The sequence below is a fragment of the Bactrocera oleae genome, chromosome 3, assembly GCF_042242935.1.
Source record: "Bactrocera oleae isolate idBacOlea1 chromosome 3, idBacOlea1, whole genome shotgun sequence".
NCBI classification, from domain to species: Eukaryota; Metazoa; Arthropoda; class Insecta; order Diptera; family Tephritidae; genus Bactrocera; species Bactrocera oleae.
Genome location: NC_091537.1, coordinates 263,926 through 289,541, shown reverse-complemented (window position 1 = coordinate 289,541; position 25,616 = coordinate 263,926). Strand labels below are relative to the sequence as shown.

The window sequence follows — 25,616 nt, the reverse complement described above, 5'->3', positions numbered from 1 at the left end:
GATTTAGTTCGAATGTCATTTTATTCAAAACAATTCTTATTACATCTGGCAGCATTTTCCATAACTTGTAAAGAAAAAGATAAATGGTAACTTGACATTTTCATATTTATATAAAATGCTTTCATATAAATCCTTTGCGATTAGGATTTAGTTCGAATGTCATTTTATTCAAAACAATTCTTATTACATCTGGCAGCATTTTCCATAACTTGTAAAGAAAAAGATTGTCTGGGCGCGCGCCAAGTTATGTTAATTATATGTGGTGATTGATCAAACAATTTTCTAAATTTTTTGAGTATTTGTTGCAGACCTGTATAAAAGTTTTATTACAAAGCTAGTTGAAAAAAAGTGTATTTACAATGAATCCTGAACACACAGAAAATTCTTTGGATGAGTCCAGTGTTACAATGGTTGATGTCTTGCAAGAGGAGCATGATTTAGAAGAGGAATACAATGCTGTTTTAGGCGCTTCTGATGAGAAATGTTGCACATATTCTCAGGGAGCCATTAAGCGCCAGGCTCTTTACTCTTGTCTAACTTGCTGTCCTGAAGCTCGTACCGACTTGAATAAATGCGCTGGAATCTGTTTAGCATGTTCATATCGTTGCCACGAAAATCACGAACTGGTCGAATTGTATACAAAACGTAATTTTCGTTGCGATTGCCCCACGGAAAAAATATCTACCCAAAAATGTTTACTTAATGTTGGAACGACACTGCCACAAAAGTGTAATTCCGAGAACTTGTATAATCAAAACTTTCAAGGATTATATTGTAAATGTCATAGGCCATACCCAGATCCGGAGCGAACCACGGAAGAAGTGATGTTGCAGTGCACAGTTTGCGAAGATTGGTTTCATTTGATTCATTTAGATATGGGTGGATCCGCCAAAAAAATAGATAGCGCTGATATCTGTGCAGAAATGGTTTGTGAAAAATGTATGAAGAAACACATATTTCTGCAAAATTACACTGGGCTGGCACTTGATGCATTTGATAATTCTGACGAACCTGTATATAATATAACAGCAGAAAATAATTCGTTGGGTGAAGATCACGACAACAAATTACGTTCAGATTTAGACAAGAGCATTTCGGATATAATGCATATGAATGCGGCCGAAACAGCGTCGTCAGAAAAAATTGTGGAATCACAAGTTAAACCTACTGTTGATGCTGATGAAAATACATTTAATGGTGGTCCAGAAGTTAAACGACAGAAAATCAAAAGTGATTCCCCTATGAAGACAGCTAAACAAAGTTGCCGTCGTCCAAAAGAAAAAACGAATTACGTAGGAGGTAACCTTCATAATAGCTTTCTGTATCATATATTTACACCATTTTACGCTATATGATTTTATTGTTTTCACGTAAAACAAAGGATTTGTATGATGCATGAAAATTATATTGTCCCCCTCCGTCCATCTTTTGGTGACAAAATAGTGAGATGATTTCGTTGCATTGTCAAAACAAGTTAGTCATTAAAAATATAATTAAATTAAAGTAGGGTAATGCATTCATTTATTTTTAAAACTAAAGCTACAAGTAATTATTTTTGAGGTACCGTCGAGGTAATTGCGAACATATTAGCCGAAATCAATAAATATGTCATGTATAGTGAGGCATATTTTTGATTGGTCGTAAGTTTGATATCGTAAGTTTCTTCAGTACTGTTGTAGGACTTGTATATTGTTTATACGTGTTCATTTTGGAGATTGCTAGTACATAAAAAGTAGATCATAGTTTTTCTTGCCGTCTCCAAAATAGAGAAAACCATGTTTTCGAGAGTTTAACTTGTGGAAAAAGGTCATACCGGGCCAGAGACAAGATTTTATAATAATTAAGCGTTCGTTTCTCATTAAGTTCAAAGAGAATACTTGACGTAACGGTATTACATCGGCTATACAGTCTAAGAAATCAATAGCGTAGTTGTAATCACTGCGCTTTAGCAAATTGTGCTTTAAATCGTTTCGTGGTAATCGAAGGATTTGGTAGTTAGAAATATTTTCAACTTGCAGATCGTTGAGGCCCCGAAACATTTGGTTGGGTATTACACGTCCATCTGTAAGCTTATAAAGGGCTCCACGTGGGCAAACTGCACATTCCTCAGTAATAATAAATACTATAGCAGCCAGACGTTCTTCTTCCTTAAGCTTAACTTTCTCGGGTAAATTCGCTGAGATTATTTGGTTAGCATCGATTTCGAATGTAGGATCCTAAAAACACTATAATTGATTCCGTTTTAATAAACACATATTTATAAGATTTACCAGTTCTACTGTTGTTACAAGAAACGGGTCTCCTAAAAAAGGTTCGCGACATAAAATAGTAGCTTGAAAAATTTTCGGACTATGCACAAAAGGCAAGATCATCCATTGATATCCATCAAGCGTGTAAAAGAATTTACGGTCTTTTAAGCAATCTTGGGTATATCCGAAAGCTATGTAATAGTCTCTAGTTATTGCATTAATGCGACCCCAAAAGTACATGCCTGTGAATCGATTTTCATTCTGTAGTACTATAAGCGAATTTTCGATCAAAACCTTTTGCTCAGGTGTTAGTTTTTGTCCGCAATACATTAGATCTTCCAGGCCTTCGTTGAAATATTCTATATTCATTTTTTCTCTGAGTAAAAAAAATACATCAAAAAATATTAAGTTTATCTAAATTATACATATTATTGACTGAAAAAATAACGTTTACTAGAGATATTTAAGACAAATGTTTGTATAAAGTAATTTTAAATATAATAGTACTCGTAAAATACTTTAACACGCATCTCTCCACAAAAGGCCTAGGGCCGATTTCTTCATCAAAATGCTAAAGATTAGTTTAGGCTAGCTGAGATTTTAGACGAAGCATCTTTTCGATTTGTCGACTTAATAATTTTGCTTCCAACTTCCCTTATATGTTTTTTTTAAATAGTAAAATATTTTTCCATCCTTTTTTTTGTGGTTAATATCGTATCAGTTGGCATTCGAATAACGAATACCAAGTCCACACTATTTTAGTAATCCTTGTTTAGAAATTATTTATGTTTTTGTTGTAGCAATTTTCTAATTCTAGCTTGGGTGTTAAGGTTTAACTTGGTCGTCAATGAAGTCATCTTACGGTATTTATTTATTTATGTTAAAAATGGATATATTTCTGTTTTTTTATTTTCTAAACTTCTTTTGTTTTATTCTATATTTCGAACCAGACTTTTAATTCCCACGGTATTGTTTTAATTAATTTGTGTGAATATATTATTCCCTTTTTTCCTTCTTTCCTTCTTTGTGATCTCTGGATTTACTTCACAAGAGAATTGTGTGATGTTAATATGAATATATGACATATGCATTTTGTATAAATTTTTATAATTATAATTATTTCAGGAGCTACATTTTGGAGATGTGACTGGCGTGAGGCTTTATGTCAATGTGTTAATTGTTTGGATCTCTATAAAACTGAAAAAGTAGAGTATTTGTTAGATCCAGAAGATTCTGCCAAGTCTTATGAAGAGCGAGGTAAAAAACGTGGTGCAATTGAATCTACATATGAACAAGGTATACGCGCTTTGGCTTCCATTGGTCGAGTGCAACAAATCGACGCTATAACAGAGTATAACCGCATGAAAGATAAACTAAAAGAATATTTACAAACATTTGCTGCTTCCAAAAAAGTTGTCACCGAAGCGGACATCAATCGTTTTTTCCAAGAAATTCGGAGCGAAAAAAACGCTGATTTGGGTCAACCATATCTTTGCCGTTAAGCATGAATTATTATATGAAATTTCAAAGCATTGCACCATACATATCTAATTTATAACACAAATACCATCTAAAAACATACATATATTCGACTCAGTATTCCAATTTTTTATATCACATTCCGGACTTTACATTTTTAGTCAATATACAAACAATTTAATTCATAATGCAAAATTATCTTATACCAGTTATATTTAATTAGTAAATTAAAATTTATCATGAGATTTGCAATCAAATTAAAGTGTAAAAAGGTTCACTAAATGGTCATGAAAATGTTGAATATTTGTACTTATATACAAATAAATAACTTTATTCACATTTCTCTTGCTTTATTGTTGTCTTTCGATATCATCTTTATGTTGGAAGCCAAACCCCTAGTCTGCATATTAACTCTATATCAACTACAGAGGTTTTATCTATACTTAATAAAATATATGTTTGTTTTCATTAAGTTAAGTTCTGAAGTATACTTAAATGTATTGTTCGAATCTTACAATAAATTGATATATACATATGTTTATAAGAAAATTACTAATTCTAACCGGTCAACTTTTAAATGTAAAAAACTAGAGAAAGATTTTAAATCTAACCCCAGGAACAAATTTTCTTATCTCATTATATTTGTGATAATTATTTAAAAAAATCGATATTTGCATTGTCTTGGCAATTGTTTTGCTTGGGATCAGTTAGTTGAGCAGGCGATTGCGTCATAGGCGTTTGCATGAGATCCAATATAATTCTTTCAATCTCTTCCTTATCCGAAATAGAATTTTGGAGCTGTTGCTCTGTAACCTGTACATTATGTATCGCAGGGGTACATACTCCTGCGGTATTGTTAATACGTTCAAAGTAACCACCACTGGTAGTGTTACGTACAGTACCAAAATAATGTCCGTTCGTAATTTGGTAATTTGTGTTGTCATTGTAGGCGTTAATGTTGCCTCTGGCGTTGTAGTCGAATTCTTGGTTTTCCCGACCATTAAATATGGCATCAAGCGTTTGACATTTTGTTGTCTCAATTGTGCTATCCTGCATTAGTGTGCATAATTGGTCCGTATAAGCACCGTTGGGGGAAGGTGAGATCGGCGACGGTGTTGCATTACGATTTTGTGGTGACATTGGCGACAACTGTGACTGCGGTGACATTAGGTAGTTGCTTCTGTATGGATCAAAATGTTGCTCAACTGCTGTAAACTTTATTGGCATTGCAGCTCCTACTGAAACAAAAATAAAAAATAAAATGTTATGCGTAATTTCAAAAATATTTTAAACCTTAAAGTGTAACTCACTTGGCTCATCTTTGATATCTGGATGTGGTGGTGTTGTTGAGATTACAGGCAAATTGAAAATATTATTCATTGCTTAAATAAAGAGTAAAGAAATTACATCAAATACTAATAAAAAAAATGGTGTGAATGGTAGGTTGGGAATATATAAATGTACATTTTCAATTTAATGATCGTGCAAATTAGTAAAACGCAAAATAAAGAGTGCTTGATTTATAAAGGTATAAGTATATAACAATGAAATTACCAGATAAGTCACATTTGGTATCCATTTCAATTTTTTCTTTAATAGGTTGAAAGTAACCACCGCTGGTAGTGTTACGGACAGTACCTAAATAGTGGCCGTTCGTAATTTGGTAATTTGTGTTGTCATTGTAAACGTTAACGTTGCCTATGGTGTTGTAGTCAAGTTCTTGCTTTTTTCGATCATTTAATATGGTATGAAGCGTTTGACAACTTGCTGCCTGATTTGTACAAGTAGTATCCTGAATTAGTGTGCTTAGTTGATCTGTATACTTGGAAGAAGGGGTGATCGGCGATGGTGTTGCATTACAATTTTGTGGTGGTATTGCCGATAACTGTGACAGCGGTGGCATTTGGTAGTTGTGTGTGACTGTGGTGACAGGCAAGTTGAAAGTATTATTCATTGCTTAAATAAAGAGTAAAGAAACTACATTAAAGCGTATGCAATTAGAATTCCGCGCTGATTCGATGCCAAGTTTTACAACATCAAATATTAATAAAAAAGTAGTTTGAATAGCCAGGAAAGGGATATGTACATGTACATTTGTGAATTAATGACCTTGCAAATTAGTAAAATGCAAAATAAAGAGTGCTTGATTTATAAATGTGTGAGTACATAACAATAAAATTACTAGAAGTCACTTTGGTTTGTGTATTTATAAAGTGCACTTATATGTATGTACATACCGGATGCTGGTATGAAGATACTTAATTATAAACATATTAATATTTGAAAAAATGCCATATTAATAACATACAAACATACATACATAGAAGGACATATATACTGACTTACTGCGAAATGTAACGGTAACGTATTTAATCGTACTCAATCAACTTGCTAATTACCTATCGAATATGTATGAAGGAGTGAGTCTCATTGCAATTATTTTTCAATGATTATATGCTTTATTTTCCCATTATACAATACATTTCTGATATGCGAAGCTGATATAATAAATAAAATATGTACTTATAAATGTAGATACATAAGTATATCAACAATATATATTCACTAGAGTCAATAGTTTATTTTTATTTATTTATAATAAGGTTCATTATTCAGAATTCGGTTATGATTGAGTCAATAAGTAATGAATAAGTACATAAACTTTTAAGATTTGTCTAACAATTCCTTAAACTCGGTAAACCTTCGATGATCGTATACCATATACATATACATAGCCAATAGAGTCTGCGTTCACCCGACACATTTTTTTAAGTGAAGTAAAAACACAATGTAAATAGGTAATTCAGTTTAAATTTTCTGCATGTATTTCTTCTTTATATTCTTAAGTTCAAAATGCAAAAACAAAAATGTATATTCCTATTTTAATTTTGTGATAACGGGATTTTAGTGTAAGAACAAGTAAACATAGGCACCATTAAGTTTGCGTTCAGTTAGCTTGAATTGGAAATACCGTTACTTCTCATGAATTTGTTCCTTCTTTTTACGTAGATTCTATTGTGTTTTAATATAATAAGTCGTTTAAAGAGCTCGTGACGCGTTTTAATAATATTTAAAAAATGGAACCCAAAGGAAAAGTAATTAGTCTGTCGGAAAGAAAAATTATCATTAAGCTGTGAAAAGATGGCGAAAGTTTCAGAAAAATTGGGCAAACTATTGGAAGAACGTATTCTTCTGTCCAGCGCGTCGTAAACAATTAAAAAAACCGGAATTTTAACGTCAAAACCGCGATCTGGCCGGCCAAAGTCTATTTCCGCAGTATACTTCGGGTCATTATCTTGTTGGAACCAAAACGTCGAAGATAATACAAGATTCTCTGCACTTTGTTTCAAATTGTTTTTTAAAATGTTCAAATATCACTTATCCATTGTGGATTCAATAAATTCAAGCTGACCCACACCACCAGCGGCCATGGAACCATAATTCCATTCACACCATAATTCCGCCACCTCAGTGTTTAACTGTACCAACAAGAATACACATTTTTGTTTTTGCATTTTAAACTGAATTACCTATTTACATTGTTTTTTTACTTCACTTAAAAAAATGTGTCGGGTGAACGCAAACTTTATTGGCTATGTATATGTATATCTGTCGCGAATATCGAAAAATTTATTTTTATGACAAAATTAGAAATGACAATATTAAAATTGGCGCCATCAATTACATACATTTATTTTATAAATTATAAATGCAGTACATAAAATACTATGGACATTACATATTTAGCATATTTAAGTTAGAGTCGAATTTGATACATAAGTATTTGCGCCTGTAAGTGTTTAGATGCTTATGCATGTTCGCAATATGTATGCTACAGATGGTGAGAACATAATGGATGGTCACCGAGTACCAGTGTTAAATGTCTATGGATATTTTTAGATGCTTGTTTGTTTTAAATACAAAGTTATTGGCCTAGCCGTATGCTTCGAAATGGGCATTTGAAGGTATTTTTCAAGATATTTATTTAAATAGTGTGTGCAGTTAATAAATATAATACAACTTACAAATGCTTTGATAATTTAAGTTTAAGCCCATATCTCTGTTCATCTGGTTTATGAGACTTTCTCCACTAATCTTCCGACGTTTTCTTTCTCTTTTATAACGATCTATAATGGAAATATATGAGACATCTCGAATCTTTAAAAGGGGTTTAATATGAATCTTCTCAGATCTTGAAAAAATATACATATGCATATACATATACATACATATGTACTATTTTCACTGCCATTCCCTAAATTAAAAATTAGTGAATAAATATTAAAAAATTGGCATTCTATTTGCTTCATTCAGTCGTTTGGCGATTTCGTCAGCTGTTATTACTTGTACATCGTCCATAGATGTGCAGATTTTCAACTCAATATCGGAACTATTTGCAGTGAATTGACGCTCTGGTGGTATACTCGTATATAGTGCAAAGTGTTCGGCCTCCTGCAAGTCTACCTCCGCATCGAGTGTGACACCGAATTCCCCTTCGCATAGATTTTTTATGCTTTGTCTATCGGCAATAGCTAATAGTTCCATCTTCCCATCACAAACGGGTATTTCGGCTAATTGAAGAGCACTAAGAGTTCTTCGGTCCAAATATTGACCAAAAGTGAAAGCTTTACCTTCGTTGGAGGGTAAACTTTTAGCGTTTTCACCTTTTAGAGGGATATGAACTACGTCTGTATTTAAATATGCCGGTCTCTTGCCAGAAATACTACTTACACTGCGACCAACCGGTTTACCATTTCTATTGCTCTCATTTCGTTCAGCAACGTTGTTGTGGGAATCTAAATAGTTGGAATTAACTTGTAGCGTCGCAGAATTAATCGAGCGTAGGGAGCACCGATTTGGTTCCCCGATAGAAAAGTTTCCAATACTAAGCTCCCTACTGTCAAAAAGTGTTGTCACTTTGTTTGATTGATTTTTTATGGATTTATCGTTAGTCATTATTTCAGTTTTACTTTTGCGTCGTGAAAAAAGTCGAGAGAAAAATCCTTGACGTTTCTTTGGTGATGAAGTGAGTGTAGTTTGTCGTTTGGTTGGACTTTGATCTGGTGTTCGCATAATGATTATTTGTGACGGATGTCGTGAGGACACACTATTCGTGCGAGAAAGTTCTAAGGAATCATGTGTAACCGATGAGTTTGTACAGAGTTCTTGTGATGTTTTTCTTTTCGGTGGAATTGGAGGAAGGCTTTGTTCAGGACCGGGAGAGGGTGTACGTGGTGGTAAAGGTAGTGGGGGAGAAGATGGTGATGGAGGCGTTTGGGCAACATTTACGCGTATTTTCGGTGCAGGGGGATTTTTTAATACCACCATGCCAAGTTCGTCATTGGTAACTCCTCCAAGCGTTTTTGTGTCTAAATAATCAATGGAAAATGGATTTTTTACAGTAATTTGTAAATTTGTATATGTTGAGGCCTCATCAAAACTCTCCTTTCCTCTTGTGTTGACCACCTCTACCATTGTTTCAATTGATTTATTGTCGAAAATCGGTGACCCACCTAACGACAAGTTCTGTATCATAGGGCTGTCAAATGTGCCCCGTCGAGATTTTGTTTCTGTAATCATGTCATCGAGTTCGGGCACTTGATCCATTTGATCAGTAATGGTTTTGTCGTCGTCAGTAGCAGTCGATATAGTCGTGTGGTTGGTTGATAAACTTGCCATGTTGGTATATACTGTTATTGGACTGATTGAAGTTGTATCACCGTTCTCAACTGTTAAGCTATCGGTTCGTTCGAACTCATTAGAGCACATCCATTCAGTGATTTTATCGACTGCGGATAATGAACGCGATTCGATCTGTGATGGATTAAGTATTTGATCAATTGGTGTCGATGTTTGAGTGTCTGTATCCACAGCTTGACAATTCATGGTTGGCGCTTCGAAGTCGTATTCAATATCATTGGGTCTATAAAATTTAATATCTTCATCAGCGTCGGTAATACTTTCTCTTTTGCACCGAGCTATACTTTCGGTTTCATTAAGTGTATCTAAACTATGTTGCTTGCTAACGGCACTCTCGGTGCATTCTGTTGATAAGGTAGCAATATCATCCAAATCGAAATCAATATCAGAAGGGGGGCAAGAGTATTTTGTTGCAGTCGTTTCACTATCCATGGACAATATATGTTGAAATATATCCACTTCTTGTTTTCGCTTAAGTTTGCGGCGCATACTGGCAAAGGATAGCGTACCTGGATCATGAAACACGAACTCCAAAGCGTCACTCCGTTTATCCAGACTGGGTCTTTCCAACTCAATGTATGTCTGTAAAATACGAAGAAAATTATATTGTTAAAACATATATGGAGACACCATATACATATATGATCGTTTAGTTTTACTTTGGCAGTTTTTGGCAAATCCGCCTGAGGATAGCGTGGTGTGCGAAATACAATTGCTGTCTGTTTATGTACATTGGACGGTTCGAAATCGGCGTATGCATGCCAAACTTCGCGATTGTTATCGATCGCTTTGAAGCGAATTTTCACATCATCTTTATTGACTTGCGAACAGAGCAAAATTATTTCATCTCCTCCATCAATAGTGGCTGCGCAGCTACAAAGGCGACTAATAAGCAATTCACTTTTTGCTTTTCGGTCATAGAGAGGTTCCGAAACCACTGGGCTCAGCGCTTTCCAACCGTTCCCAACTTTTATAAAGCCTTGAAAGCACAAACGTAATGAATTCAATTCAATTGAGTTCGGATCAGTTATGTGATCAAACCCAGCTAAAAATTTGCAATTTGTTATATTCCAGTTAATTGCTTTAGTTCCATAGTTGTTTAAATGTATCACTTACTCTTGAAAGGGTCAATTTTCCTATTTTTTCGCTTCTCTAAAGACTCCGAAATTTCTTTTTTCTTTACACATCGTATTCCAATATTACTGAGTTCGACACGTAGTGGTGTATCGGGTCCAACATATCTAATACAATAACCATGTTTACACTCCTGACCTACCAACTGATGTGGATGTTGTCGAAAAGGCTTATCCTTTGTAACACAAGACACCAGAATTCGCGCTTTTCCTTCGTAGCCTACGACTTCGACAGTAGGAAATGTTTTGGTTTCCTGAAATGAATTCTCACCAGGTATATTTCCGGCTGTACGACCTTCACTATTGTACCGAAATCTCATCGGTTTTCTTGAAGGCTGTTCTACAACGCGAAGATAAGGTTTGGAAGAGGATGAAATATCATCCAATTCGGGCGATATAATCTCAACTGCAAGTATACAATTTTTTTTTGAGTTTCTATATTTCTATATTATTCTTGTACGTTATTATTGGATTAGTATGCAAGTACACGAGCATAGCAATTAAATTCCGTGTACCCATCGTAACCCATACATAAAGTAATTTATTTTTGTAAAACTTACTAATATCACTCAATTCGTGCTCACTTGTATCCATAATTCGGCTGTTATCTGCAATTTGATACATGGAGTTATTTAAGTATTTTATTAATTATTTAATAATTAACAAGTTCTTTTATTTGATTGGGATGATTTATGAGTACTCTACAATTACTTTTTATAATTTTTGCGTTAAAATATAAGTTTTTAAGATTGGTTTTAAGGAATTTTAAAGCTTGTCTTATACTAGTACATCAAATTAAAAGGTACGAAAATTTGTAATTGTGATATTAGCGCCCATTTTTCATATAATTTCATTTACATGAATACTGGTGACACCAATTATAGCCCAGCTTTCATAAGAGTATACTAAATATAACATTTTACGTCCTTCTGCTTTACCTTTTTGAGGATATATTCAGGATACATTAAATTGGGTTGACAAAATTGATGAAATCGATCCGTACTTAAGTCTAAAATTAATTGTAGAATTCCTAATATATTAATCATATTCTTACATACATACGTATATAGTATATACAACGCACACAAAAATAGAGGGCAACAAAAGTATACGTGTACCTATTTATGTATCAGTAGCTTATCGTGTTAAGAGTAATATCGAATAAAGCTTGTTATTTAAATAGTAAATTGAAAAACTTACTGAAGTAGAAAATTAACAAATTACTTTCCGCTAAGGTAAAAATATGGAGGCGTTCTAAATCTGACATGTAAAGATTTCTACAATTTTTACTAATATGAAATCATACAGGATCGAATTTTGAGAGCTTTGATGCTAATCTGGACCTTGCTTAGCTGTTCAGTTTAGTCTTACACATATGTAATCCCTTTTATCTACCAATGGACATGTTTCTATACACAAATACTTGTAGATTAATCCGCGCGCGTGCTCCGGTAGAACATAAAAAATCTAAATGTCTTCCTGCGATCTGTAGAAATGCTCAATAAATTCAAAGCTAATATCATCTAAGCATATAAAATTATAATTTTGTTCGAATATTTACATAATACAGTTCTAAATGTTTTTACAAGCGAACTCTTCAAAAGAAATTTATAAATGCAGTGCATAAACGAAGTTTTACTAATATTTCTCTGAGTATGAATTAATTTCTTTACATACATATACAAATATGAATATAATGAAACCTTTCTAATTTAGAAAATGCATCTGTTCTGAACCTTAACGACTTTCGTCCACATGACAACTTCGAACTTTGCTAGTTTGTATATTCCTGCAGGGCACATATTATATAATATGGTTATTTGGAAACGCTCTGAAATTTTCAAAAGCATAGCGATGTGAATTACTGTCCTTTCATAGAATGCTGAATTTAGCATTGCTTATACAAGTATCATTAGGGATACTTTGATGATTTTTGCCACCATATTTATAAATATAAGCGTTACAAACATACTGTAAGTATGTTTATAGATTCGACTACATCTGTTTTATTTCTATGGTATTTGTCTTCGAAAACATGTGGTGGTCGATCAGAAAATAAACTTCTACTACCTGCTGGAGCAATGCCACGGAAAATTGAACGAAAGTTTCAGGTCAACAGAATGCCGGATACTATGTATTCTTGTTGAATCCGATTTGCGGCAATTTCGGATACGTACGAATTCTCCAATCACACAATCCGCATACATATGTACGTAAACTAAAATGCTCTCAAAACATTGTTGAACTGATAGATATTGATTGAATTTGTATAGATGATGGTCATGGAAAAATTAAAACAAAAACTAAAACGAAATCGTGGTGGAGAGGAATTTTCGGTTGCAAATGATTTTTTGGGGCGAATGTGCAAGACATAAGTTTACTAACGAAATACTTACGTAAGTGTTTACATACGTATTATGTACATGAATGTGCACCTACATAAGGAAAATTATTTTGACTCTTATACACCTACAATCACACGCACACATGTATACATTCGACAGGTTGTTATTGTTTCGATTACCGTGATTTTCACAGTACATATATTTTAGAATTTTAATTTTGAACCAGAACACCTTTTAACAAAAACAAAATGTATGCTTTCTTAACGTCAAAAATAGAGAAAAATTCTTCTCGGCATCTGCACTGAGGGTCATGTATATGTATGTATGTAAACACTTATTTCCAGCAATTAAACAAATGAACAAATGCGTATGCGTGAATCTGTATACGGATCTGCATATATAAGTACATACATTATTTTAATTTCGTACTATGGAATAAGAAATGAAATAGTTTGGCATATGTATAGTTTTATTTACACATTTCGCTAAATATTTAAACTAGAAATTATTTATCGCAATAAAGTTATCTATGGGTACAAGCATACATACATACAGTCGGATGCGCGTATGGTATCTATGTTATATTCAATTAAAACAAAAACTGAAATTTATATAATTACAGAGTTTTCAAATATCTTGACATTTTTGCAAAATAGCCACTTATGTATACCAATTTCATATCTAAATATATATACAGATCACATATAAACCAAAATGTATGTTATATTATTCATATTTTACATTACTCGGGCAGTTTCTGTTATGAATAAGTTTAAAAATAGCATGTAGTCAAAATCGTTACCAGACTACATAAATAGGTATGACGAATATATAGTACATATATTAACAGTTATGTGTTATTTAGGTGGTATTTTGTACATGTTTGCACTTAAGTTGAAAGGCAGTTGTTCACTGCTTTATTTATGAATTACTTTCGCTTGAGAGGTGTAATTTTCCAATCGATTGCCTAAATGATAGCTTGCTTTAAGGAGTACCTTTAATGTTACGCAGTGTTATGGAATAAACAAATCGGCTTTTGTGCATATGAAATGTGACATACAGGTGCTTACACTTTTTAAATTACTTAGCGATACAGTCATATAAAGTGTAAAAAGACATAAGAAGACACATTAAAAATTAGATTAGATATTATTAAAACGATTTCCCAAACGGCGTAAGGCATACTGTAAGCAAAATTTCAACCTTCACCTAGAACAAAAGTTAAACTCATAAAGGAAAATTTGCGAGGTTGAAGTTTTGCATCAGCTTAAATTATAGCATGTGCATGTAAATACATATGTGAGTCCGATACAAATTGAATAATTAAAAAAATGTTTACTAAATCATTATTAACTATAAGTTAAGTTAGGTTACGGCTCGGCTGTGTCTTCTGGTTTGTCGAAGGTACGACTGTCAAGATGTTTCTACCTCAGTCTTGCACAGGCTGGACAATGAAGGAGAAAGTGCCTAGATGTTTCCACCTCACTTTCATCCATACAACTTTGACAACTAGCATGAATGCCTATTGGACAGTATCCAGTAAGAACCCCTACGATTGTGACAAGATGAACTTTGCAAACGATAAGTAGGTCAGTAGATCTCCTGCGTTCTACTCGAGGCCAAAAGGATCTCGCAGTCGCACAGGCCCATTGGTCTAGTGCTGGAACGTAAGACGCAAAGGGAGCTCCAACTCGGTCCCATTCCGATGTGAGTGAGATAAGGGTTCCCTTCTGGCTAGACAATCGGCCTTGCAGTTGCCAGCGCTTCCGCTATGACCAGGTGCCAAACGAGTCTGATGACGAGGTAGCTTGATGCTGTTTCTAGTGAGAACAGACACTCCTAAACTAGTTTTGAGCGCACAGTTAGCCAGCTCAACGCTAGTATTGCCTCTCTGCTGTCGGAGTGAATTCTCACCTCCCCAAGAGAGGTTGCACTTCGTGGCAGTACGCCTACCGTAAACTTAATAGGATCCACTTCTTCCTAAAACCAGTACAGTGGTCTAAAAGCCTAAAGCTGAGATTGACGAAGAGCTCCTTACAGAAAACTCCCGCTCCAATTTTCCCCTCTAGTTTCGACCTATACATACAAAAGTTCACTGCGCCTCTTCTCCAGCGGTTCTTCTCCATCCACATAGCCCGTATATCGGTATATGAGCAAGGAAAAGATTATGGTACAAATCAAACTCAATTCTGAGAATTATAACAACCAAGTTGTTAAACTAAGAATAATGTACATATGTAAGTAAGTTGATGACGGCAAAGAAATACCTTTCATTTTTAAAAACCAACTTTACTGTAGATGAGGGCATTTTAGATGTAATCAATTAGCGGTCTTTAATAACATCGGTTGGAAGTACCCTGCAGTAAAGCATCTAACTAGTCTAAAATTAAATAATTCACAACTAGAAATTCCAACTACACAGAAAACTATCAGATCATTATATTATTTTATTTTATTAATGATTTTGCTTCATAATTTAACTTGTATTTTTTGAACTCATGTGAGATTGGTATGTTTTTGAATGTAATCTGCCCATATAATAGCACAAGATATCAAATCATTAAACATATCAGTTGCTTTATGGGAACATGACAGTCGGCTGACAAGTTATCGTTAATACTAATGGTGGCCCCCCTTTTAATTATACACAAAATGTTGTTTATGGCTGCCGATTGCATTTGCATCTCAAACTATTACGAGTTTTCACAGAAATATAGAGATCGGTTAAATATTTTGAGTCAAGTTCTTGAATTTCGAATTAAGATATATGTAATTCGCTGCTAAAACAAAAATGGCTTAAAAGTTACTCACACATGGTTATAATTTCGATACTTCAACCATAACCTAGAACCATATAACTAAAACTTTCTTTAAATATTCAACATTTTTTCCTTGAATAAAGCAAATCTTGGGTTATTCACACGTACACAACAACACAAGTGTAAACTAGTGTACATACATAAATACATACAGACGCATTTGCCATAACACAATTCAAATTAAGAATATTTTTAAAATTATTTAAATCCACGCTCCACAAATACATACTATGTACATATTCATTTTTGCATTAGTAATATTTTTAACTAAAGTGGTAAATATACTTTCAAGAAGGATCGTGGGAGGTATGTTGCTGTGTTAGCCATTAACTAAGGATTAACAATTCTGTCCCAAAGAACTTGCTTCGTTTTCCGTTGCTCTTCGTAGATTAAATATGTACCTATCAGAACAATAATTGCAATTAAAGCCCAAAAGTATTTCAAAAGGGGGAAGTGAGTTCAGGTAATTCCAGATTTTGAACATTTTCAAAGGCTAGCAAAATGTCGTAGAATGTACTGTTTCCGTAAAATTAATTTTATTTACTTCTTGAGATATAATAATGCCATCTATAAGGTAATACCTGTTTTATAAGCAAAGCAACAACATTCCATCAGCTGCATCAGTGACAATTCAGCAATGATTTTTTATGACATAAAGCTTATACAGCATAAAGAACATACCTAAATATATAATATAGTATTTGCATTATTAGTCTGGCGCTTGTAGTTACTCTCTTATAAGAGCACATACTGATAATGTACAGAAACATTTTTGTACACATGTCAATCAGTATCTGTTATTGCGACTTTATTTTTATGAGCATCTTAAAATATATACATATGTACATACATTGTATTTACAAATGTTCATAAATACATAAACTATCACAAACCTAGTTAAACAAATATGGGGTTTTAGGTTTATATGGGTTTCACGGCTTCAAAAAAAAAAATGTTTTTACACAGGTCTTCGAGATATAATTTACAAGGTCTTGAACGAAGGATTTGCTCTATTACTACTAATTAAAAAAACATTTTTGCTGAGAATATTTTGAATACTTCACAAAATCTTTGTAAAATATGTATCTTTAAAATAATAAAAAGTTTGAATAAAATATTTAATTTTTTATATGAATATGGGTCGCCTCCAAATGGCCGTTGGGATTTATGAAAGGCTTCTCTCATGACATGCCTATGTAAATACACTACTAGTTCTACCTTTTCACTGTTTGATATTAATTGATTAGGATCCTAACGGGAGTTGAAACGGAAAGATGATCACATTACGCATTTAACGCTCTTGTCTACGACGACTGTTTGCAGGGAAATACACACGAGATCTCATACGAATTTAACATATTCATTAGAAAATAAAAACATCTATTATTAAACATTCGTATATATAATATTATAAATCTATGTACTTGCTTAGAAGTGATTTTGTTGAGAATTGCTTTCATGTTACTGTAAGCAAAGTCATTAAATACTCTGAGTAAGTTTATGAAATACGAGCACATATACAATAATATTGTACCTTCAATGAAATGTATTTTTTATCTCATAGATGTTGTCTATTATTTTCGTTTTCATTAGTATGGATTAAAGAAGTACATATGTCATTATTGAAATTTGTTAAAATTGCTGTTTGGCGATTGTATTAATTTTAATTTAAAATACTATACTATGCTAATATTGCCAACACACTTTTTTCCACTTAAGTCGTAGCTGAATAATTTTTAATTGTTCATTTAATACTTCACTGCATTGAAATTTTGCACAATATACATCACACTAGTGTACATATCTGTATACAATATGTGCTTATAATAAATATGGCAGATTATTTTCACTAATACATGCGGTATGTGTACATATATACCGGCTAACATATGTATGTATAAGAAATTATCTCTGATAATTTGCGCTACTGGTTTACACTCATGAATTCAATTTAGCTTCGATTTTGTAGTACAGAATTATGGCTAAAGTCGCACACTATTACAGATTTCACTTAGAAAAGGTAGAAGAGTAAATTGTACAATATCAAAATCTAAACATTATATTTTAATACTACTGTTTCTAATTTCACTTTCGAATTGTTTAATCGCGCTTGTCCACCGAGCACTGAATCGCGTTTTCAACTGAGCTCGACCCGCAGTAAGCTAGTGCTGAACAGCAATATTATCAATCTTTTTTACCACTTCCCTTACTCCCGTGCATACATATACTTATATTTATTTGTGGTTACATACTTGTATGTACATATGTGCTCATATATACCATACATATGTACATACTTGTATATAATGCTTTTGTATGTAATGATATCTGTTCAATTGGTTGCCTTCAAATATTTACTTTTATTGATAATTTAATACTAAATCTTCAACAATGCATATGCTGCTTTGATCGGTACATTGATTTAAGCGATCTCTTAACATTTGTTCTCTCACTAGCTGTGTTTAGTTTGGTCGCTTGTCACAATCCGTTACAAAACCTTGCTTCGGGTTCTGTTCGATAAGTTTAGAGCTTAAAAAAGCTTTCACGTTGTATTATTTTGAAAATCAAACACGTTTATTTACTAGTTAAATAATGAAGTTCAGTTGTTGTTTTTATTATTTTGCGGAATAGTGCTTTGAGATTGAGAGGAAGAGAGTAAATTTTACAATGCTAAGACGCAGCCAGTTATAGAGTTTGTATTTGTAGTTAACTGTTGAGTTTTTGCAATTATTAATCGTAATAGTAATATAAAACCAGTTGAAAAGTTTCTTTGTTGGCGATTTTGGTCAACAGTTTGTTGTTTGCGTAGATACTTTGCTGGACTGTGTGACGCAATAACTTTGTCGAACTCTAAACTGGTTTTCAAGTTGCGGAACATTTAAATTGCATAATAATGACCTGTAAATAAACTAAAGCAAGTGATTATACCCATACCAATAAAATGGCATGCTTTCGAATGTGATTCACCTATATTTTAGTCGTGAGGGATATATAGTCACTAAGAGAATAATTCAATAATACCAATGTAACAGTCTCAAAAATTTTAAAGGATAACTTTTATATCTGCAACTATATCTGTCACTTTTAACTTATGAAGAGTATGCCACCACAGAGGGAACGAGCAAATAAACGCCACTTTTCTATTTGCATTAGATACCTAATAAAGTAGTAAGTACTATCCCATTAAAAAATCGGATTATCCAATGATTAATCTAAAATCGCTTTTTTGCGAGCAATGGATTACTCCACAAATCTCCGAGCCCCATGCGTTTAATATTCCTTTTTAAAATTGCATGTCCTTGCGAGAGATCACTCCTTTTGAACTCCTAATGAAGAGCAAACCGAGTATTCTTTTAAGTTCTTTTTGACTTCCGAAACGAGTGCAGAGGTAGTGATCTTCTTTGTCTTCAGAAAGAGCATAAAAATAGTAATGTCTTTTGTCACCATGAAGAGTACGAAAAGAGTAATGCATTTTGTCTTGTTTCAAATATTTTATTTTTGTTTTTGAAATATAAAAATTAGTAATTCTCTTCACAAAAATAGTTATAATGATTCAAAATAAAGTTATTAGTTGCTAAATAGTAGAGGTAATTTTAATATTTACGATGAGTTCTGAGTCGAAGCAGATTTTAGTGAATAGGTCTTTCGATAAAAAGTTGTCCTACATTTTTCAAAACTCCCATATGTTGTAAAGTTTTCTTTAACGAAAAAATTGATAATATATATTAGTTACTTAATATATAATATAATATAAAAATCTCAGATTCTACCGAAAATTAGAAAGTTAAACAATCTGTATTTATTTATCGCTGTTTTGTTTTTCGAGCCATCCCATTTGACTTTGATCACGTTGTTGAGAAAAATTTTTGGTAAGGCCTTTTCAAGTTTGAGTTTATCGAACATGGATTTTATATAGGAAATCTGAAAAACATTAAAAACTCCAAACAACTTTTCTCTTTATAAAATATTGATAAACTTTGTCTTACCACTTCGGATTCCGGTTTGGTTTCATAAGCTCTTCTAATTTCTTTGAACATTCCGAATTCGGCTAAGAGGCCATCAAGAATATTTTCCATATTTTTTATCGCTTCGCTTTTCGCTTAGAATAAATTTTCACACATTTTTAATAAGTTAATTAAGTTTAATAAACTTTTTAGCCGTTTAACAACTGTATATATTCGCCATACTTGATCCTTTATTACTACATTTTGGATGAACAAGTTATTACTCCTTTATTACTCGATTTTGGTATTCCATATATATTTTTTCTGGTATATACATATGTATTTCTTCAAAGTCTTACATATATACAAACCTATATTTTGAAGGAATGAAAAGAACCACTCTGCAGCCGTACTGCGACGTGCTATACATTCAAAATTGAAAACGAGCCTAGTAATTAAAATGATTTGATTTGGAACAATAAGTGTGCACGGTACTACTAATTTTTAGTGTCTTCTAGTCTCCTAGAAAGTGTCTTTCAGTGTCTCCTAGAAAGAATTTAGATAAAATTATTTGCCCCCGCTATATAGAGAAAAGTTGAATTCGAGAATGCTAAAGTGCGGTAGATTCCAAACCTTATGTCGTAGAATAGATATTTTGTAAATATTTTTAAAGAACTTTCGGGCTTAGGAGGCTCATAAGAAGGTTTCCTAGTTATTTGTTGTGGCAAAATTTTTTTATTTTTGGATTGTTTTCTAATTTAATTAATAGCATGATTTTAAAGAATAAGATTGGGATATAACATCAATAAATATATATTATATAATATTTATTAACAATTGTTTGGTACAACGCTGCGTATACTTACTCAGTATTATTTTGGCATATTCGCACACCGTCTGCATACATATGCCATACACATATTTATGTGTGCAAACCAAATTGTTCGAAAATATTACTAATTCTATATATTATACTATATATATATGTATGTATGTATATATAATGTATGAGCAAATGTACTTAATCTAAATACAATACATTTTTATGTTCATATACATACAAGTATGTGCAACAGCATAGCATTTAAGGAAACTTACTAGTTCAGTTCTAACAGTTTCTACACTAGTACTTTGCAAACCATTGCTTCTCCGCATTCACGCCTTATTCCGAAATTAAATCGCAAAGACATCAGCTCATTACGTAAGAGAAGCGTAACGTAATTCAGCTGTTGTGGTCCTATGTGCGAACCTAAACGATCAGTTTCATTTAAAGATTGCAAAACTCGTACTCGCGAAAGAGAAAATAGTAGGTTTGGTTATATGTATGACTGTTTATACTCATATACTTACTTGGTATAGTATGTTATACTTGCTGAATCGAGGAATATCTACAAATTCATCCATCATTGAAAGTAACCCTGACGCATCTCTTTAAAACAGTTGAATTGGAACACATACACATATGACTATTGAAGCACACACTACTTAGTATATAACGAATAAACAAGTGAGTTGTGCGAACAAGTGATAAATCGAATATTTAGGCATACTCTGTAGCAACATGTATAATAGTTTTGTTTACCTAACGGTGGTTTGTATCACCTAAAACTAATCGAGATAGATATAGAGTTATATATATGGTACATATATAAACGATCAGGATGACGAGATGAGTTGATTTTCGAGTGACTGTCTGTCTGTCCGTCCGTGCAATCGATAACTTGAGTAAAACGTTAGATATTTTGATGACGCTTGGTACACATGTTCCCTGCCACCCAAGGGCAGATGGTTGGAATTGGGCCATTGCCACGCCCACAAAATGCCATTAATCGAAAATCATATAAAGTGCCATAACTAAGCTTCGCAATAGGACACAAATTTCATTAGCGAGAGGCACTTATCCGCTATCTAATAAGTTTAATGTACATACAAGTATATCCTAAACCACTCAAGCTATAATAACCAAATTTGTTCAAGGGAAATATTTTTGGCACCCCCACCCCTACTGTGAATAACATATAACGTTTTGTTAAAAACTACTAAAAGTGCGATAAATCTATAAATAATGCGCCAGGGACATACAATTTTACAAATTTGGATGATGGGCGTAGCCCCACTCACATTTAGGTGAAACCACATATCTCGGGACCTACTTAACCGATTTCAACCAAATTCGGTAGGAAATGTTATCCGGACATTCTTACATTCCAGTGCGATGGGCGAAATCAGATACAAACCACGCCTACTTCCCATATAAGACAATTTTAAATTAGTATACAATCAAGTACCAATCAACGTATCTGTATAAAACTTTTCACAAATTGTACCTTTGACGTGTGCCACCTTAAGACCAAAAATTGTCCAAGTCGGACCAAAACTATTCAAGTCACCATAAATTGAATACGTGGACCCCAGTTTCGACTGCGAACTTTTTACAGAAAATATCGGCCAACCTGTCAGATATATTATTTAAATGCGAGAAGAATTTTCCCCGACTTTGATCCTTGCAAGTTGTGAAAGTATAAAATGTTCGGTTACACCTCAACTTCTTGTGTTATGTAATTTTTAGAGAGACAACGAGCGTAGAAATTCGTTAGCTTGTCGGGATCGTCGAATGTAACAACAGATAGAAATCTTCATATTAGCTTGCTATGCACGCAAATTCACCGTTTAAGTGATATGTGTCCATTTAGCCCGATACCATAACTACTAAGGCTACTTACTCAAATACATCTAAACCTAGTTATTATAAGATTTGGGAAAAAGCCAGCATTAAACAAAACTATCGGACCCAGGAATTGGTTAATTCAAAAGGAAATTAATAAGCGCACACGATACTTGAGGTCAAGAATAACTATGTACATATTATATATTCGTGGACTTCTAACAAAAACAATGTTGAGAAATCAAGTTGGGATTTTTTTCCTTTGAAATATTTACGCCAATAAATAACTCATTTTATTTATTAAGTAGTGTTATGGCATGATATATGCCAGTAAACAATCATACAAATTTTGTATATTAATCAATGGGTGTATAAGAAAGTAATTTTTGAAAGGTTATCTAGGTCATTCAAAAACTGCAATATTGTACTGTCATGATAGTTCTTGCTTTGAGGTTTTTAGGGTTTCACTCCAATATACAATATTCTTAGATTTGCTATTTATAGTCTATCGATCGAATTCTATTATTTTATGTATTCAAGTATAAAGCAAAAACGTAAATAATGTGCTAGTTTAATGTATCGTCAATTATATATGTATGTACATTTATATATAGATAAATTATACATAGATATATGCAAATATATTTATCTTCGAAAACATACATTGTTAATTGGTTTGAAATATTTTTACGATTTAGGTATTAATTATTATTTTGAGATGAATATAATAATGAAGTAAATTAGAATATTATGCCTTATATTTGCTTTATTATAAGTAATTTCATTCATTGCACTTAAATCTCCGGAATAAAAAATAACCACAAATATAATACACTAATACAACATCCTAAATATACCAATACACTTTATGAAATGATTGTATATTGTAATTACAAATCAATTTAATTATTCGAAATGAATTTTCTTATATAAAATGGAATCCGTACGCCTTAGGATGACAGGAATTGTATATGATTGCATGTATTGAGAAACAATTATTGATTAGAAGAAATTTATCAATACTATTCTGAACTTCGATTGCGATCACTTTTTTGGAATCAAAATGCAGTGAAGTTCTAATTCCGATTCCGTCAAGGAATTTATACCATATATACATACATATATATGAATAAACATATTCATATTCATGCATGTACTATAATTACTAGTTGTTAGTAAAATTAAATTGGGTGGGCATACATACGTACAAGACTTATAAACATGTCACGTTATATCTTATTGTCTTACCCATAATATCGTTTTCTATCAAGTGCACAGTGACGTCGTTTTATTACAGAAAAGTAGTTAATATCCAAAATATTCGTTAACCTGTGTCTGCCTTTAATACAATTACATTGAAAAACAATAATGTTAAATTTTCACAATTTTATTGTATTATAACAAATACGTAGATATTATCATATACTTTTTTCGAACTTAAACCGTATTGTATTTATCCAATTTGTCCAATCGATTCGATCAATTCGTTTGTATAAAATCAACGTGAATTACAGGAGTACCGGTAGCACTAGTTCTTTATAATTCCATTTACATATATATGTATTTAAGTACGTAAGTATTTACAGTAATTGATTTTCCGTTCGATATTTTCAAATCAACTGATTGCCGTCGTAGCCGAACAGACAATGAAGCGTTTAGCGACTACGGGTGCTGTTAATGACAATAACTCAGTGTTCTTGCCAATCTCCCCGATTCCTACAGTCATCCAAGCAAAAAGGAAATCCGCGCAAACGCATTACTGTATGTGTGGTGGAATTTCATCTATTAGTGCTTTGATATACATACCTATCAACGCTAGGTCAGCATGGAAAACTCCTTTTGTTCTATGCATAGATTTTTATAAAGGCCAATGGCCTATTATATGGTACATATGTAGGTTCGAATTTTCTTGTTTATATGAAGACACTTTAAACAGACATCTACGAGATGCATATGCTGTCATTCAAACATAATATAACAATTACATATACGTATGTACATACATGTGTACAAGTATGTTTTGTATGGATACGATAAACATATTTTAAATCGTTTAAGCTAACTGAAGTATACTGGTCCAGTCAGCCATTTAGTAGCTGTCAGCTTTTCTCCACATACACATATGTATGTATGTGCATACATAAATACAGACATACCATATATACAATGTGCAAGAAAACACATATCTACATACGTACAAACTTTGTGCTACTAACTATAAAGTTTATTCAATTTGTTCGCCGTTAATGAAGTGTAAGAACGGTTCTTTTAATGATTATACATGTATTGTGGCTCAATAAACATATGTACATAGTAAACATGTATATACGAGTACATATAGAAAGCATTTATGTAACATTCCACCTGTATGAATGTACATACCTATGTATGTGCGTATGTGCATACATATGTATGGACTGTTTGGATGCGTAGGTGTAGGTATGAATAGTTTTGTGGAGGTTTTACTTTACTGTATTTGAAAATCAGTGATCACAAGTGGTGGCTGTAGATCAGTTTGTAAAAATTATGGTAAGATTCAAGTTAATGCTTGAGGCGTAGTTAGGTTCACTTATAAATGTTACTATAGTAGGAATGGGGAATGTCAATTCAACGCTACGACAGCGTTCTTGGAAAATTTGGAAAGGATATACGACCACCCAGGTGCTGGATCGGCCAGGGTTTATTTTTTTGATGCGCTGACGAAGGCCGCCAAAGCAGAAAGGAAATCTAATCAAAAATAAGTAATATTAAAGAGGGTATGGTAACACTTATTATTTGTCAACATGGCACCCTTTTGTTATTGTGCATGAACCGAAAATTGTGTTTAGAGTAAATTGCTTATTTAAAGCAAGTATTAAAATAATTGATATAAATTAAATATGTAGAAACAATGTAGTGAACTAACACAATAATAAATGGACATAAAACAAATTTTACTATATAAAAAATTAAATATAAATCGGGAAATTGCAAGAAAAAATTTGTGAAAATTTTTAACCTAAAATGCGAATATCTCGAAAACTATAAGTTTCTTAATCTGGAGTATCTCCTCTATCCAACCATACCAATTTTAACCCTGCAATCGTGAGATTGTATACTAAAGTTTCCCCGGATGATCTTCATAAACTCAGTCGCCGTGACAATATCTATTAATCTTCCTACGTTTAACCTGAAACAACTTCCATTCCTCTAAAAATACCCGGAACGTTTGTACACAATTTCTTACTTGCAAAGATGTCAGAATGATATAAAATACTTTAAAACAAAAACACTTTACAATTA

At 32.8% G+C, this 25,616-nt stretch overlaps 4 protein-coding genes and 1 long non-coding RNA gene across 14 annotated transcripts; 2 read left to right on the top strand and 3 right to left on the bottom strand.

Annotated features, from left to right (window-relative positions):
- Window positions 1-210: 210 nt before the first annotated feature.
- On the top strand, window positions 211-4,290 carry LOC106615013 (putative E3 ubiquitin-protein ligase UBR7). The gene is made up of 2 exons (XM_014231017.3): window positions 211-1,299; window positions 3,375-4,290. The coding sequence occupies exons 1-2, from the start codon at window positions 360-362 to the stop codon at window positions 3,749-3,751; spliced, it is 1,317 nt and encodes a 438-aa protein (XP_014086492.2). The 5' UTR covers window positions 211-359; the 3' UTR covers window positions 3,752-4,290.
- Window positions 1,499-2,702, bottom strand: Rsph9 (Radial spoke head protein 9). Its single transcript, XM_014231019.3, has 2 exons — window positions 2,271-2,702; window positions 1,499-2,216 (listed from the first exon to the last, which is right to left on the bottom strand). The coding sequence occupies exons 1-2, from the start codon at window positions 2,616-2,618 to the stop codon at window positions 1,719-1,721; spliced, it is 846 nt and encodes a 281-aa protein (XP_014086494.1). The 5' UTR covers window positions 2,619-2,702; the 3' UTR covers window positions 1,499-1,718.
- LOC138856297 (uncharacterized) lies at window positions 3,837-8,003 on the bottom strand. Of its 2 annotated transcripts, none has more exons than XM_070106882.1 (4): window positions 7,754-8,003; window positions 5,283-5,684; window positions 5,039-5,110; window positions 3,837-4,966 (listed from the first exon to the last, which is right to left on the bottom strand). In XM_070106882.1, exons 1-4 carry the CDS (start codon window positions 7,953-7,955, stop codon window positions 4,380-4,382), a joined length of 1,263 nt encoding a protein of 420 aa, XP_069962983.1. In that variant the 5' UTR covers window positions 7,956-8,003; the 3' UTR covers window positions 3,837-4,379. The 2 variants fall into 2 exon arrangements, with proteins under 2 accessions (XP_069962983.1, XP_069962984.1); XM_070106883.1 differs by having other exon boundaries at window positions 5,283-5,648.
- Window positions 7,978-25,616, bottom strand: Dif (Dorsal-related immunity factor). Of its 8 annotated transcripts, XM_070106877.1 has the most exons (7): window positions 23,583-25,616; window positions 21,020-21,277; window positions 20,768-20,957; window positions 11,122-11,169; window positions 10,545-10,967; window positions 10,088-10,473; window positions 7,978-10,010 (listed from the first exon to the last, which is right to left on the bottom strand). In XM_070106877.1, the coding sequence occupies exons 4-7, from the start codon at window positions 11,153-11,155 to the stop codon at window positions 8,010-8,012; spliced, it is 2,844 nt and encodes a 947-aa protein (XP_069962978.1). In that variant the 5' UTR covers window positions 11,156-11,169; window positions 20,768-20,957; window positions 21,020-21,277; window positions 23,583-25,616; the 3' UTR covers window positions 7,978-8,009. The 8 variants fall into 8 exon arrangements, with proteins under 8 accessions (XP_069962978.1, XP_069962974.1, XP_069962976.1 ...); XM_070106873.1 differs by lacking the exons at window positions 20,768-20,957; window positions 21,020-21,277 and having other exon boundaries at window positions 23,583-23,673; window positions 23,761-25,616; XM_070106875.1 differs by lacking the exons at window positions 20,768-20,957; window positions 21,020-21,277; window positions 23,583-25,616 and adding exons at window positions 11,500-11,570; window positions 17,260-17,882.
- LOC118682179 (uncharacterized) lies at window positions 8,683-13,558 on the top strand. Of its 2 annotated transcripts, XR_004977901.2 has the most exons (4): window positions 8,688-8,754; window positions 12,278-12,534; window positions 12,614-12,770; window positions 12,835-13,558. It is a non-coding gene; the product is annotated as an uncharacterized lncRNA (long non-coding RNA). The 2 variants fall into 2 exon arrangements; XR_011395465.1 differs by lacking the exon at window positions 12,278-12,534 and having other exon boundaries at window positions 8,683-8,754.